This window comes from Phyllostomus discolor, chromosome 8 (assembly GCF_004126475.2).
Source record: "Phyllostomus discolor isolate MPI-MPIP mPhyDis1 chromosome 8, mPhyDis1.pri.v3, whole genome shotgun sequence".
NCBI classification, from domain to species: Eukaryota; Metazoa; Chordata; class Mammalia; order Chiroptera; family Phyllostomidae; genus Phyllostomus; species Phyllostomus discolor.
In genome coordinates this window covers 13,041,980-13,058,761 of record NC_040910.2, presented here as the reverse complement: position 1 = coordinate 13,058,761, position 16,782 = coordinate 13,041,980, and the positions used below count along the sequence as shown (strand labels likewise).

Here is a 16,782-nt window from a genome sequence, read left to right as displayed (position 1 = left end):
CACAGCTCCACTGACAGGAAGCCGTTTTTACTTCTAGAGTGGCAGGCCCTGGCTGTTGATCGAAATGCGTTTCCTTTCATTTTAGCCATTGGCCCAGATCTAATCCTTTGGCCTAGCAAATTTACTTTCCTTTTCCACATTATCACCTAACACATCTGCAAGCAATCATCGTACCCATTTTTGAATTGCCACTTTCTCGGTCGTTTTCAAAGGAGTAGCTCGGAATGCAGAGGATCACGGGATGACTGCCCGCCTCCTCACTCCCAGGTGCTGTGCCCATGGTGCTGTCTCAGTTCGCATCAGTCACCCCGGACAGCCGCATCGTACTGCGGGCTCCAGTGATATCGCCAGACCTTGCTAAATTTGACCTATTTTTCAGGCTTCTCAAGGTTCAAGTAATATTTAAGCACTGTTGTGGGTTAGCAATTGTGAGATATTAGGGGCACAAGGAGATTAAGACACAGTCTATCTCAATTCTTCTGAAAAGATTGATGTTGAAACCCATGACTGCAGTATAATACAGTTTTGAGTGCACTCGAATAAATGCCTGTTTCTTTCATCCATCACGTCTATTGTCCTACCCAGGTTTATTTTATTCGCATTTTATAAATGCTTTCTGTCCGTTCACAAAGGTAATGGATAAAAATGATGGGAAAACGGGTAAAAGCAGATCCTTGAGGAACAGCACTAAAAAGCACTGTATGCATTGAAATGCACCTTCCGATCGCTACTCTTTGGGAAGGTGGGGCCAACCATCTATGTATTTACCCATTCATCTTATTACACGCCCTGCATTTCTCTTCTTCACAAGAACATCATGAAATGCCCCGTGGAAAGACCAAACATCCATCCTGTGTCATTGAATACTTTTTCCTAATGTACCCAACTATAAGCGCTGAGATAAATGCTTTGGCAGATTTTCTTAATTTAAGTATAGTTGGGGTACAACATTACATTAGTTTCAGGTGTATGACGTAATAATTCAACTTTTATATACCTTATGTTGTGGTCACCATGCTAAGTCTAAAAACCATCTGTCACCATGTAAAGTTATTATAATATGACTACCTGTATTTCCTGTGTTGTACATTTCATCTTTGTGGCCTATTATTTTATTTTAATGGGCTTTTCCTGATATTATTAAGTGAATAACTTCAATAACTTCACATACCTGCATGAAAATCATTATATTCCAAAACTTATACTCAACATTAAACAATTATTTTAGTGGTTTCATACCTTATAACAAATCTGTTTTAATGTGTAAAGTACAAAGATTGAAGCACAGAGCGTCATTTTCTTTTCTTTTTTTTTTTTTAAAGATTTTATTTATTTATTTTTAGAGAGGGAAGGGAGGGAGAAAGAGAGAGAGAGACATCAATGTGCGGTTGCTGGGGGCCATGGCCTGCAACCCAGGCATATACCCTGACTGGAAATCGAACCTGCGACACTTTGGTTCGCAGCCCGCGCTCAACCCACTGAGCTACGCCAGCCAGGGCCAGAGCGTCATTTTCATCGAAGGACTTAAAGTAGTAATATTTGTGAATTCTATGAATTTCTATACATTAATGTTCAGAATTTTGTGAGAAAGAAGCATGAACAAATCAGGCTTTTTAAAACGCATAGGTTAGCAGGTGAAGCAATTTTTAAAGTACATTTACAAGTTAAAAAACACTCAGTAGAATGTAAACAAAACACACCACAGATACCTTTATTGTAAAATTAGAATTCCGATAATAACTTACATGATGACATTTTTGAATGTCTTCTCTTATCAGGGAAATAATGTTTTCCTTAAAATCGTGCAGTGAATTATGATGTAACAAAACAACACTTGACTCAGGGCCGAGCTGACTGGGCAAGTCCACAGTTTACTAATTTGGCTGCGTGGTCTTGGCAGCTCCCCATGGGTTTTCTGGACCTCACTTTAGTTGGTAAAATGGTATCATCTGAAAAAAGTCAAAACTGCTTCCAGTTATAAAGTGTTATAATAATAAAGATGCCACATTATGGAAAAGCAATTTTTTCTTTCCTGTCTGTCATTGGACACATTTTAATTGAGCACCTACTATGTGTTGGGCACTCTTCCTAACACTGGGGATACAGCAATGAACAAGACAGATAAAACAGCTGTCCCACTAAAGTTTATCTCCCTGCAGCAGAGAGACATTTAAAAAATAACACGAGAAATAAGGTCATTGTGTAATACGGTAGTGGTGACAAGTGCTGTGGGAAAATACACAGCAAGGTAAGAGGGCTTGGGAATATTGTTAGAGGGTGGGGGTTGACGTTTAGTGTTCTGGTCAATGGAAGTTTCATTGAGAAGCTGATGTTTGAGCGAAGACACCGGGAGGCAAGAACGTGACCCTGTGGATGCTGAGGGAGGGATTTCCACGGCACAGGAGACAGCTAGTGTGAAGGCCCTGAGACAGACACACGCCCACCATGAGCGTGAAATAACAAGGAAGCCTATTTAGTTTCAATAAACTGAAGGACAGAGGGCAGAAGATGAATTTAAAGAGGGAAGCTGGGGGAAGGACCATGTAGGTCTTTCATGTTGACTTTGTCTTCTACTCTGAGAAAAATGAGAAGCCAATGGAGCATTCTGAGCAGTGACTAACCTTATTTGGTGTGTGTTTTAACACCTAGGCTGTTACGGGGTGAGCAGGCTGCAGATGTAAAGGGCAGAAGCAGGCACAGAGCAGTCAGAGAGCTGATGCAGTGATCTGAGTGAGACGTGATGGTGGCTTGGACTAAGAAGGTGGTGGCAGCGGAGATGGTGAAAAATGTTTGTGCCCTGTGCTCATTTTGGAGACAGTGCCAACAGTTTTCTGATTTTGAAGGGAATGTGGGAGAACAGGTGGAGTCAGGAATGATGGAATTTTTGGCCTGAGCAACACTGGAGGGGCAAGGGGGGCCATGGACTCATAGGAAAGGCACTGGAAGGAACAGGTTTTGTGCTCAGGAGTGGGAGCTCCTTGGGAACACGTTACATTTACATGGAAATATCAAGTGTACAGTTAGATGTAAGAATCTGGAATGCAGGAGAGAGAGGTACAGGTAAAGATAAAAACTGGGAAATTGTCCATGTATAGATGCTACTTAAAGCCATGAAACTGAACGTGTCAACAAAGGATTGAGTTTCACAGAGAAAAGGGAAATGACCGATATCACAGCTGGGGACGTCCCAGTGTTAGTATCTCAGAGAGAAGTGTAGGAACTAGCAACAACGTTGGGTAAGGCACGGCCAGTAAGGTGGGAGGACACCTCGCGAGTGTGATATTCTGAAATCCAGGGTTAGAAGGAATCCCACGAGGGAATGCTCGACATGCCTACTGCTGCCGATAGGCCACGTGAGATGAGGGCTGAGGAGTGGCTTCGGACCGAGCTGTGTGGAGGTCATCGGTAGCACTGACGAGAGAAGCACTGACGTTAGCGTGGAAAGAGACTAACACCCAAGTGGGGCAGGTTGAGGAGGAGGAAGAAAAGGAAGTGGAGACAGCAAGTGGAGACGAATCTTGATGAGGTCCACTGTGAAAGGAAGCGGAGAAATAGGGTGGAAGCTGTAGAGGAGAGTCAAGAGTCAAGAGTAACCCTTTACTCTTTAAAGATGGGGAGGTGATGTCATGTGTGTGTGCTAACGAAGGGAGTGACCCAGTAACAAAGGGAATGTCGGTAACGTAGGAGGAAGGGGAGGGAATCGCTTGAGTGATACTCTGGAGTGGGTGCAAGGGTGAGGTCTGTCTACAGACAGCGGGTCCAGCCACAGGAGTTCATGGGGCTTCTCCCAGGAGATGCCCCAGGAGATAAGGATGCGCAGAAGAAACAAATGCGGATGGGTAGGGAGAGATTGTGTGATGTAAATTTCCTTATGGTTGTTTCAAATTTTTTAAGATAGTAGGTCCCTTTGGGGGGGTTGTTTAATATGTGCTAAAAACTTTTTAAAATATTGCCCATTTTGCTTAATTCTTTCCACACTCACAGGAGTGATCATACACATTCACGGATGAAGGAGTGGGGGTTGAACTCACCTGTGCCCGGTCCTGCCTTCGCTGGTGGCAGAGCTCGGGCTCCGACCCTCGGGGTCTGAGCTGATAGCCTGCCCTCCTGACCACTCGGCTGCACTGCTCTGTTCCTTCCAGAAAAAAGCACCTCTAATCTCTCTCTCTACAGATAACTTTTTGCTGTTACCTTTTACACAAAATGCTGTTTTTATGAGATAACTTCATGAAAATCAGTCCTGTAGATACCTCTTAAAGGCTTGCTATGGAATTGTGCCTTATGCAGAAGTATTGCCATGTATTCACAATCACACTTGAAAAGTTACTTGACTCTTTCATAACTGCCCTGTTCATGCCCACAGAGAAACTGGGACGGAGAAAAGAGATTCGCATGTCCCATCTGGGAACTTTGGGGCAGATGACGACAGAACGGAATAGAGAAATGGTGCTGTGTACAGCACTTACACCTCTTGACATGAGGCTTGGGCGTATATGTAGGAATATTTCTCTTAAAAAATGGTGCCCTATATTTCACTCACCTTGAACTTTACTAGTTCACTTCAAGATAAAATACATCTCGCCCACCGTCCTCTGCATGCAGGCTTAAATCAACTCAGTATCATAGCAGTACCTGTCGCTCCTCAATCTTGGTTGCTGGACGACATTTAAATGACAAGCTCTCTGATGCAGATGTCTTAGTGATTTCGGGCTGCTCGGTGACCTATGACCTAGGCGGCTTATTCTTAAATGCTCAGCACATATGTAGGCCAGAGTCCCGAGGTTGGGTTTTTCAAGGCTGAAAGACAAAACGAGCCCCATGTGTGTGAGCGGGTGACCCCTCCAGGCCCAGCATGAGCCCCCGTCCCTGCCCTGTGCTCCACGAAACACGGAGCTTGTTTGATTAATGGATTTAGTTCCTGGAAACTGTCTTAGCAGAATTTACTTAAGGCTTTCAACTTTGCGCTACGAGACAAGGAGTTTAGCCAGGATATCAGTTGATGCATTTCCTTTGCTATTTTTCTAAGAGCAAGCCTGGGAAGTTTTATGACGCCATGCTCTCAGGCTGGCAGGGTTTAAACAAACAAGGCCTCCCTGACAGGAGAAAAGGTGGCCTTTGTTCTTCCTGCGGCCGTTTGTCTGTGAGTCCAACCGTGCGCTCATTTTCCAATACCTGTGGAAGGTGCCCAGATCAGTCACTTAGCTTGGGTCATAGCTCAGCAGACTCGAGGATGAGTGCATTTTAAGGTATGTGTGTGCCCTTTAAGACTGCCCTGAGGGAGAGACCAAGGAAGGACGGTGCAGCATAACTCCCAGGGTTGCCGTAAAACTTCCCTCGTGTGCCCTACACAAGACCTGTTTGTTCTAGGTTTGGTCTTGCATCTTAGCTTTTCGCTCTCTGCTCCTGTGTACTCTGCACCTTCCTCCTTCTCTCCCACCCTGACCTGCCCGTCCCCTCACCCTGCTATGGCCACCGCCCACTGCACTTTCCACTGTTTCTCTTCCCCCCATAGCTTCAGGCTCAACAGCTACTTCCACGTCATTCAGCCTTTTCCAAGTCCTTGAGCCATCCCAGCCCTTCCAGTGCGGTCCCTCCTGTCTTTCTGTGGCATTTGGCATGTCAAATGAGACACCCCTTCAGACTCTGTTTCTACAGAGCCTCACTTTTGGGTCTTTACCGCCTGCAGCCTTGAGCTTCCTTGAACCTCCCTCACCCCCCACCCACCCCTGCCTGCCGTGCCCAGGACATTTTGGAGTGTTCAGTAAAGGACACGACCAAGGCAGGACATGGGCTTCTCACCAGAGATGTCCCGTCTGGTCTCTGAACTCCTCACTCTTGTAAACGTGCTTCGTCGCTGCCCCATCTTTTACAGCACTAACCATCTCCCTGACATTGTAGGGCTTGCTTTATGCCTCTTCCCTCCCTTCTATATTTTAACCTCCTTGAGGGCAGGGGCCGTGAGTTGTAAGCATTACATACACTCACAGAACCTCATAGCCACGAGGTTCTATTTGTCTAACAAATGGGGATGATTCTCATGGTGGAAAAGGGGGGAAAAGGTGATATAAGGAGGGTAGGTTAGCATTTGTTAGCGGAAGATATATGCAGGTTAATTTTGTAGCTCCTGGAGCAAAGCCAGGAGCTGGAGGACAAAGACGGCCAGGGGTAAGGCTCCGCAGGGGTTCGCTCTCCCTGTGTCTGGACCAGCCTGGTGTCCCTGCTCCGTAACCCCGGGACACATCTGGGTATGTGCAGGCTCCCCGGAAAGCAGGCTCTGTGACCAGAGGTGGCCACGTTTACTGTACTCACACAAGGGGGTTTAGCTGTAAGGTGTCTGGAAGCCTTAACCAACCCCTCCAGTGATGGTGCACACGTCGTAAAGTCATACTTGAACGACAGGGCCTTCTCTCAGGGGGCCACGGAGGCTGCCACATCTGGGTTGATGGGGGACACAAGTCCTTCAAAAGCCATAAGGAAACTCTGTGGGCAGGGATATCGTCATTCCTCACTCGCAGCCCCCAACCGTGAACCCACTGCCCTGCGTCTGTGGGTTCTGGGCATTCTGTGAAAGCCCGTCGGCTGGGGGTGTGGTGTCTGTTCTTCCCACAGCCTTGGCAGTTTTGTCCTCTCCTTAAAGACTGTTGGAATTTCCGGGCGTGACAGTCCATCATCTCCTTAACTTAGGTGAATCCCCAAAGCTGGGCTCATTTCTCCTCGTATCACTTTGCATCAAGTTTAATGGGCGGGCGATGTTTTAGCACCTCTTTGTTTTCTGTGTCTGAAAAGTTGCGATAATGGAAATAACAATGGCTAGAGGCGTGTGTGAAGGTGATTGTTTCAAAGGAGCGAAGGAGACCAGGCGCCTGCAAAGAAAGAAAACCCGCTGAGAAACGGGAAAGAAAGCGTTACACCCTGCTACAGTCGCTTGGTGTTTGGTCCTTTATGTTTCTCTCGAGGAACATAAGTGCCATTGAGCTCAGAGGACACGGATGTCCCGGACAGGAAACAGAGGGTGTGTGGAGGCGGCGAGGGGGCCGCCCGGCAGGCCTTCTTTGAATCCCTCGGGAAGTGTCACTTGAATGTTCTAGAAACCAGTAAATGGCTGGAAAACAGGTTTTGCTTGGACGGCTGCCAGCCCACTTCCCAGAGTTCAGCTCCGCCACACGCGTTTTGAGTTCCTGAGGATACACTCTGCCTGGTGGTCTCAGGGTCAGGGGTTCCGGCGAGTTTCAATGCAGACACTGAAATGTGCCTTCTGTATTTCCCTCTGTCATGGGACAGAGCTCAGGGGATAGAATCAGAAAGATGGGCACTTTGGTGCCAACTAGACCGATTCACTCCTGGAGAGGTGTTGGTGCCGTGATGACATTGCGGTGACGCCTTAGCTACCTGGCCTCACTGGATGATGTGTCGTCTTGTGTGTGTGTGTGTGTGTGTGTGTGTGCGCGTGTGCAAGCTCTGAGCTGATTCTTGAAGAAACTGAACTCAGGAGAGCGGAGGTGTGCATTTCAGGATTTCCTACTTTGACTCAATAGTGCAGAATGGATACCCTCTTCATCCCTATTAGGGCACAACTTTAACATGAGGACAATGTAAACACCGTGTCAGATTTGACATATGGAGAGACCCAGAGGTAAAGGGGAAGGGGCATCAAAATTGTCATCTTGAATCTCAAGATGGTAAAAAAAAATGCAGCTTTTTCCTTTCCACAAAGTTTTTTTCCAGCAGAAAACTAAAGCCTTTGCAGTTCATTCACGAGAGTGATTTGGATGCTCATTGGAGCAAAAAGGCCATTTATGAGCTGACTCCAGCCCTGCAGTGGCCTGCCAGGCCGCACCGCGTTTACTCCAGAGCCCGAGACCCGCACCGAGCGAATGTTAACAGGGAGCGAAGCCAGAGTTGCTGCGATTTGCAGTTGCTGCCGCCATTTTCTTTATCTGCTGGAGAAAAGCATTTTTAGCTCTCATACGCTTCTCTGTTAGAAGCTCATTACTATCTTTAAGGCATCCCACCTTGTTCAATAACTTATGATTTTATCACTAATAACTAATGTTTTATATTATCATTTTCCTTAAATTTTAGTCGTAAAAATGTATATAATCATGGTAAAATGCAGGCACTGCATTACTGTTAGTATCAGACAAGTATCTGACAATGCTCCTAGGTTTAGAGTATTAGCATATTTTCTTTATTCCAGGTTTTCACTTTTATTCCAGTAGGACTAGAAATTAGACTTTTTTCCCTGATTGCAATTTATGATTAAGAAACAACTAAGTATGATAAGTACGAGGCTAGGTTAAGAAATGAATAAAGAAATTGTTCTGATGGGAATGAAGAAATCTGTGACAATCCTCTTTGAAAAGACTTTAAAAAAAAGTCAGCATTGTTGAAGCTGAGCTGTCACTTGGTCCCTAACAAGGGGAAAATAACCTAAACCCACATCAGTTTCCCGTTTTCTAACTGGAAAGAGCATATTGCACTCATGACCATGACCAAGTTCTTGACCACTGGCACAGGGCAGGGTGCTGGGTGGTGCAGAAGCTTGGGAACTAAGCAGACCTATAAAGAAGTTCAATCTCTTGAATGCGGTGACCCAGTGGTCCCGCTGCAGCCTGAGAAAGCAGCGCCACCTGCTGCTCGAGCTTGTTTATGCCCAAGAATTTGTTACTAGAGACTCATCTCTCCAGACCTCTGCACACAAAATTGGTTTGTTGTCCACTGTCTTTTAAGATGGACATTTGGGTCAGTTCACTGAAATATTTACTTTCTTTGTGTGTGCACGGTGTAGTTCATACATTCATATTGAGGACAATAATTAAATAAGAAGTGGGAGAGAGAATGGGACATAAAAGACTACAAATATGAAAAACCCATGAATATAGAATATTCCTCCTTGGTCTCTATTGATGTGTCTTTTATTCTGGAAGCAAGTGGCATTCTCCACTTGCCTTTTGGCATGTCGTGATGAACTTTAGAATCAATAGGTAACCAGTGCTGGTTTAAATGGAGCTGTTGTTTATGTTTTATCCCGGGCTGCCCAGAAGTTGAGTCCTTTATGAAATGATTACAGACGTAATAGGCCTTCATCGAACTCCCCTTTCTCTAGCATATTTTATTCATGGCATAGCACTTAATTCTACCATACTTTAAATAGCCCCCGATGTCCCTGACGTATCCTTCATCATAGCATCACATAAGCATTGACAGAGAGTGTGGGCAAACGCATGTCTTTTTATGAAATTGAGGTCATGAATTACCCTTCCAACCATTTTGGTTTATTTTACTTGGTTTATGACACCACAACGTAAATGAGTGACAGTGGACATGGCCTAACCATGATGGTGATTCTTTTTATGGTTCCCCATAACTCTTCCCAGGCCTTAGCTGGCTATTGACCACTCATACTCCTCGTGATGAAGCACCCTTCGGTGCTGAGAGATGCGTATTATTTCAGGTCTTGATTCATAATTAATTTTCATCCTGCACTCATTTCTTTAAATCTGTCTGTCACGCTATTAATTTACTCATATTTCAATGGAATGTCACACAGTCCAGAACTGGTAATGTTTGACACTTGTCAGGGCTTTGATTTTTTAACGCACTGACAATCACATCCACACCATGTGTCAAAGTCATACATTTATCATTGAAACACATTAGAAATCAAGGCATACCCAAAGTACGGAGGGTTCCAATTTTGTATCTTGGTTTCAAGAGAAACCTACTCAGATTTCAAATACTGTCAGAAATACGATTTCCTCATGCTTGTCTATATCTTAAAAGGCTTTGGTTATATATTTTTGTAACTTTATCCATTCAGTTAAAGCTGATTGAATACCTGTTGTATATTAGACGCAATGCTAAATCCTGGCAATCCGGCGACTAAAACATAAACCCCTTGTCCTCAGTGAGCTCCGTCTCCTGCTGAGCAACAGGGTACAGGGAGTTCTAGAACAGAGAGAGAAGGGAGCTGTGGGCAGGGGAAGAAATGAACGCAACCCACACTTCAGTAAATGGGTCACGCTACGTATGCTAGTTTGGGAGGGGGGAGTCCTTGGAGGGGGAATGCTGAATGGAGCCCGCAGAGGAGAGGCGTGCTGGTCAGGAAGGGGTGCACCGGAAGGGGGATCCAGGGCTGGAGACGAGACTTGCAGAGCCTTCCCCTGAGGGGAAGGAGAAGCCCAGGTTTGGGAAACCGTGTTCAGCTCACTGCGACTCAGACTGCAAGTGACGGAGTTCTGACAGAGGAGAGTAGACAGTAGCAGAGGTCAGACAACGGAGGCTCTTTTACGCACTTGGACTTTATTCTAAATACTTTAGTACCTAAAGAATATTTTAAGAGAGGAAGCCAGAGAGTGAGTGATGGGATGAAATTCAAACTGATTTGAGTGCGTGTGGCTGGAGGGAGAAAGATCAGTCGGGGACTGGGATAGCAAGGGATCCTGGGAGAGTGGTAAGAGCTGAAGGCCAAGGACGAGGACAAGGGGACTGTCTGATGGGTTATTGCAGCGGTAGCACTACAGTGGCGCCCCAGTCCCGGTGAAGACTGCAGAAGTCCGGAAACACTTGTGCTTCCAGCACGGGAAGAGTTGGGTGGCGCCGCCCACTGGGAAAAAGGCAGTGCCCAGGTTAGAAATGAGCCAACGGGGGAGGGGCTCTAAGGTCAACACGCTAAATGCCCCCGCGTGGAGTGGCCCAGGCGGCGGCTTATAGACATCTGGCGTTCAGAGGAGAGGTTTCAGTGGAAGATCTTCGATTCTCATCTTTGCGAGCCCTGAGTGATGGGTATACCTTCGCTGAAAGAATAATAAATGGGTTCTATCTTGCAAGACCTTCTGTCACCTGTGCCACGGTTTTCGCACCCCTCCCCCTCCCAGAGGACTGGTATGAGCAGCTGTACCCCCTCATCCTGACCCTGAAGGACTGCATGGAGGAAGTGGTGAGCCGCGCCAAGCAGTCCCTGACCTTCGTGCTCCTCCAGGAACTGGCGTACAGCCTGCCCCAGTGTCTGATGCTCACCCTGAGGAGGGACGTCGTCTTCAGCCAAGCAGTAGGTGCCTCCTGTGTCGCGGGCACGGCGCGGGGCTGGGTGTCCAGCGCTCTCCTTGGCCAGCACAGAGGTCCTCCCTGGGCAGGGTCATTTTTAAAGGGGTCCTTTCCTACAGTTTTGGCACCTCGTTTTTCTCATTCGTAACAACTATGAACCAAAAGTTACATGGAAACGGCTTGTAAGAGCTTATGATTATTTCTGCACAGAGGCGGCCAAGTCTCTGAAACATACCTTCTATTTCACGGAGCAGAGAGGCTGGAAAGGGAAGGGTCGCCCATGCTGTCATCACATGATGCCTTGGGGTCTCCGTGCAGGGCCCAGCAGGGGGAAAGGGACAGCTGCCTTGCACTGCAGGTGGCCGGCTAGGACTGGCAAAGGGGCCTGTGTGCAACCGGCTATTCATACATCTCCTGTGTGCAGCCCAGGGTGGGCCTCGTAATGGTCTCTTCTTTTATGTCTAAAATGAACTTGCCAGCAGGAAGGCTTGGACGGGAGGGTGGACAGGACCATCTCCTCTACCTCCACCCAACCCGATTTCAGGGCTCCAAGGCCGGCCCCCATCATTGTGGCCATGTGGGGGCCTCCTTTCTCCCCTCCTGCCTCTACTCAGGATCGAGTTTTATAGACAGCCACAAGGAGGGGGAGAGACAGAGGCCTCTATTCCTAAATGTCCCAGGCGAAGGGAGCACTTCAAGCAGGCTGTCCCAGCCTCCACCGTTTCGTGGATGGCCCAGGGGCAGGCGGAGCTGCCTATCGGGCATTGGGCTCTGACTGATGCCGTTTTCTACATAGAGTCTTTTCTGTGACTCTCTGGAATGGGCACCCTTGTCTCCATTCTGCGTGTGCAAAAAGTATTTCTTAAAATAACAACGCTATTGGTAACTGTTAAGTGACTTTTTGTGGTTTTACTGCTGGACGTGGCAGAGACAGGATCTGTAGACAGGATCTGTAGACCTGACCCCAGAGCCATCCTCTTCTCTCTTTCCCAATGTGGCCCCGCCCCCTCCCCCCTCCCCCCACCCCGACCAAAGACTGTCGACCCGTTTCGGCACAGAATACAGAGTCTTGTTACACACACTGGAAGCTTATTAATTAAATCTCTGGTGCCTCAGAAGACTTTCATATTTTTAAATTAAAGTTTGCTGACCCCCATCAATTCTTCAATGAATTTTTTTTTCTAGCTTGCTGGATTGGTTTGTGGTTTCATCATCAAATTACACACCAGTCTGCACGACCCCGGCTTCCTGCAGCAGCTGCACACAGTGGGGCTGGTGGCGCAGTACGAAGGTCTGCTGAGTACCTACAGTGAGTACGGACGGCGCCCGCGCACGGGGGAGCCGTGCCCCTCTGCACAGGGTGCTTGGTCCTCGGGGTCTTCTGTTAAACGTAAAGATGGGAAGTCCAACTCCATTGCATCGAGCATTACGGAAATAATGTAACTTTTCATTCTTTGTGTTCACTTGGTAACTGGGCTTTACCCCCCTTATGTGATGAAAATCGAATTATAGATTACTCCATAGTAGAGACCTTAGCAGCTGTCTGCTTTTTTTAATCTTAAAGGCGCTTTGCCATCCCAGTTTCCATGGCTGGATTTTTAAAGTCCAGCCGTCGAGTGTATAGAGCTGCACCGTTCAACCTGTCGCCGGGCGTGGCTGTTGCGCATTTGAAACGGACCTAGCCCAAACACTGTGTGCCTGACGTGTCTACCAGACTCAAAGACTGGTCAGAAAAGAGTCTTCCATTCATAATTCATTTCTATTGATTTATAAATGAAATGATAGTTTAGACATATTGAGTTAAAGTGAAATATATTATTAAAATTAATTTCACCTTTTTATTTCAGTCTTTTCAAAATGTGACTACCAGAAAGTTGAAAATTGTATATGTGGCTTGCATTCAGTTTCTACTGGACCATGCTGATCTAGAATTGTACTTAATCATTCCCTCTTAGGTTTTATTTATCAGTATATTTAGGTATACAACTAGCCTGAGCCTCCTAGGCAGGGTCTTCAGTTCAGCCATTGCTATTATTTCTAGAAATCAAATATCAGTCCTGCCGGTGGAAAGAGATCCACTCAGCACTTTGTTTCCTAAAACAGTCAAAATGTCTCTCCAGCCTCCCAGCAAACGTGTGTGTTCTGCACCCCACCCCCTCCAAGGGGTCCAGGAACAGCTGGGGTCCGTTGGCAAGGTTCTCATCTCACGGGTGAAAACCTTCAGCCGCTGAGGAAAAGCACTGGGAAGGGATCCGCTGCATTCGCGACCTCGTTAACTAAAATGCGAGGACAAATTCCGGCGGTGAAGTGCACTACCAAGTGACATTTTCCTCAGATAGTGTTCTTGTAACCAGGCTCCGTCCCCTGTGCAGGTGATGAAATTGGAATGCTGGAGGACATGGCGGTGGGCATTTCCGACCTGAAGAAAGTCGCGTTTAAAATCATCGAAGCCAAATCCAGTGATGTCTTGCCGGTGATAACAGGGAGACGGTGAGTGGTGTCCGTGTCCCGCAGACCAAGCTCTGTTAGATGCTGGTGTTAGCTCCTGACCAAGGAACCAAGGAGAACTAAGGTTCACTTTGGACATTGTTGCTTTGTTCTGTTTTCCCTTTTGGTGAAAAACAAGTGTGGGTGATGTGACGGGGAAAGATCTTGAAAAAATACCTAGAAGTCTCATGACATAAATTGTACGCACACAGTGGGGCTGATTGCACAGTACGATGAGTGTGCAAGGTGAGTGTGCTGTGGCTTCCCCATGAAATATGAAGAATTCAAAATACCAGCTTGCATGAGAACACTTTTCTCTTTATGACTATCTAGTGTAAAGGTCTGGGTATTTTTACTTTTGCGGCTGAAATCATTTGGTTAATAGCATCATAATTCTTGAGATGACTTCATCTTCTGTTAAAAGCAGGGACATTTTAGAAAAGATGTATTTCTATGTCAGGGGCATATAACCACCATTTTTCTTAATTATTTTTGATAATTCACTCCCAGGCCCAGATTTCCGAGAATGGTTTTGAATAAATAGCTTCGCAGGTCAGCCCGTGATGAGCAGAATATCAGAAATAATTAAGAAAAATGATGGTGTGTGGGATAGACCTCCAAAGGAAGAATTATACCCTATGGTAAATCACTTCAATCAGAAGGCCTCCAAATTTTAACCCTTTCTGGTGTGAGCCCTTTTCAGGGCTTCCTGGTGGCGTGTGATATTTGAGAACATCCTCAGACCACAATGAATAAATGTGAACGAACTAAAGAGAGGGGTTTGTTCCTGCTAGAGAGAGATGAAGGAGAGACTAAGTAAATTCAAATTAATCGTTTTCTTGGCTACAGTAAATATCCGATAATTATTTTAAATTTCACGCGAAGAATGATTTGGATACGGGGTGGACTCAGAGGTGGCTGCTGCTTCTGCATGAAGCAAAACCACATTCGCATAAAACTAAATACTGCATCTGCCGAGTGCCTCACTTGCCATTCATCGGAAGAAAGGGGAGTAAAACTGCTTATGACATGCACCCAGAAAACAATGCTGCTCTAAAAACTGTAAAAACTCTAAAAAGCGTAAACGCTGAATGAAAGTGAGAAACTGATACTTTTATCACAGTTTTTGAGGGACGTTTACCGGGCCATTTTCTACGGGCGGAGGACAGGATGCTGTTTCTGAGGGGACTCTTCGGGCCGTGTCTAAGTTGAAAGGTAGCTTGCAGGTGAGAGTGGGACCTCTGGGATTCCGGCCAATGAGCAGCCTGGCAGCTCCGCCCTCCAGAAAGCAGCATCACCAACGCACAGAACTGTCTACGACGGTCCTCTCGGGACTAAGGGGGCGATGCACACACATTATTTAGAAGCGCTTATTCACGGGAAACTCGTGCGATTGGGCAAGACAGCTGGGCCTTTTTGCTGGGGGTTGCCCCTGTCACCCCCGGCTGTGTCTGCACCACGTGAGCCGGCAAAGGCAGCCCGGGAAAACCGGCAGCTTGGCTTCCAGAGGGGGCGGGCTCACTGGATCTGGGCGGGAAAGCAGAAGAAAGCACGCTCCGGAGAAGCTGTCAGAAACGGTGGTAATTTAGATCATTTCATTCATGGAAACATCAAAATAAGAATAATTACATCGGACTAAATTCAACAAAGTACTCTGAGCACTGAACATAGGACACAAAAAACAGTGCTTAGGGAAATTAATAACACTGAATAAATGGAAAGACGGTCCATGTTCACAGATTAGAATTCTCAGTATTGCGTAGATGGCAGTTCTCCACAAGTTCATCTATTGATTCAATGTAATCACCATGTAAATATCATTTGTATTTTTTTGCAGAAATCAGCAAGCTAAATCTAAAATTTACCTGAAAATACAAAGAGCCCATGATGCGGAAAACAATTTTATAAAAGAATAACAAAGTTGGAGGACTTACACTTCATGATTTCAAACTTATTAAAAAACTACCATGATCAAGGCCATGTAGTACTGGCATACGTATATACATTTAGATCAGTGGAACAGAATATAGAATCCAGAAATAAACTTTTACCTTTTGGGTCAATTTCAACAAAGGTGCCAAAACAAATCACCTGGAGAATCTTTTCAAAAAATGGTGCTGTGACAACTGGTTATCTACATGCCTAGGAGACATTAAAAGGTTTCACAAAGAGATTCTTTCATTGTCCCGTGTAACACAATACATGCATTACAACTCCAGCTGTCTATACAGTCCTGGAATCACACGGACTTCCCCAAATTCTGGACAACACTCTCTACATTGCTATGGTCAACCCACACTGTCAAGTTTCAAAACACACAAGTGGCTATTCTTGTTGGCCATATTTGTGAATCCTAATTTAAGTTTTCAACACTAAACACTAGAAGCAGGTTTTAGTGGAAATGTCCATTTCCTAAAAATGTACCTATTGTATGCTACTGTTGCAAAATGACAAGGAACTCCGAAAGGTTAACCTTCAATAATGAAACTATTATATTTTCATCAGGCCACCACAAAAAGGGAGGTCCATCAATAGCAATAACAATTGGGCAATGGTTATAAAAATATTACAAATTACTTGACTCATTAGATTCACTATATTAAAAAAATCCTTAAATTACTTTGTTGCTCTTGATCCTGGTTGGGTTTTAAAAGAAACAAAATCAAGAAAACAAATACTGAGGCTTTTATGCACACACGGCTCTGAGACACAGAAGTGACCTGAAACATACTTCCTTTCCTAAAGGAACTCAGACTAATGGAGAGAAATCAAAGATGTAAACAGCGCTTTGTGCCAAGTAATTTAATGGCGAAGTGAACAAAACGATTATTGAATGACTAGGATGACAGAAACGAAGCAGACCGCAGCCAGAAACCCAAATTAGCGCTGTATTTCAACTGTTCGCTTTTGTTTGTTTCCAATGAGTCCAACGTGACAACAAACAAAGTAAGCGACGCTTCTCTCTGTGCCCCGCTTCCCGCAGCGAGCACTACGTGGTGGAGGTGAAGCTCCCAGCGAGGATGTTTGAGTCCCTGCCGCTGCCGGTTAGAGAGGGCCAGCTGCTCCACGTGCACCCCGTGCTTTTTAACGTTGGGATCAACGAGCAGCAAACTCTTGCCGAGAGGTAAGCTGTGGGGGTAGAAGATTGGCCCTTCAGGTTGTCTTGTTATGTATTTATTTAATTTATTATTTTTTTCAAGCACAGTTTGCACTCAGTGTTATTTTGTACCAGTTTCAGGTGTGCAGGAT

The 16,782-nt window shown here is 45.8% G+C and overlaps 1 protein-coding gene across 2 annotated transcripts in view; it reads left to right on the top strand.

Moving 5' to 3' along the window:
- The window catches only part of INPP4B (inositol polyphosphate-4-phosphatase type II B), a 517,613-nt gene that overhangs the window by 449,463 nt on the left and 51,368 nt on the right, over nucleotides 1–16,782 (top strand). For both annotated transcript variants that reach the window (XM_028521081.2, XM_028521080.1), the window contains 4 exons: nucleotides 10,878–11,050; nucleotides 12,232–12,355; nucleotides 13,419–13,536; nucleotides 16,517–16,657. In XM_028521081.2, the coding sequence (XP_028376882.1) occupies nucleotides 10,878–11,050; nucleotides 12,232–12,355; nucleotides 13,419–13,536; nucleotides 16,517–16,657 (556 nt within the window). The remainder of the gene's footprint in view (nucleotides 1–10,877; nucleotides 11,051–12,231; nucleotides 12,356–13,418; nucleotides 13,537–16,516; nucleotides 16,658–16,782) is intronic.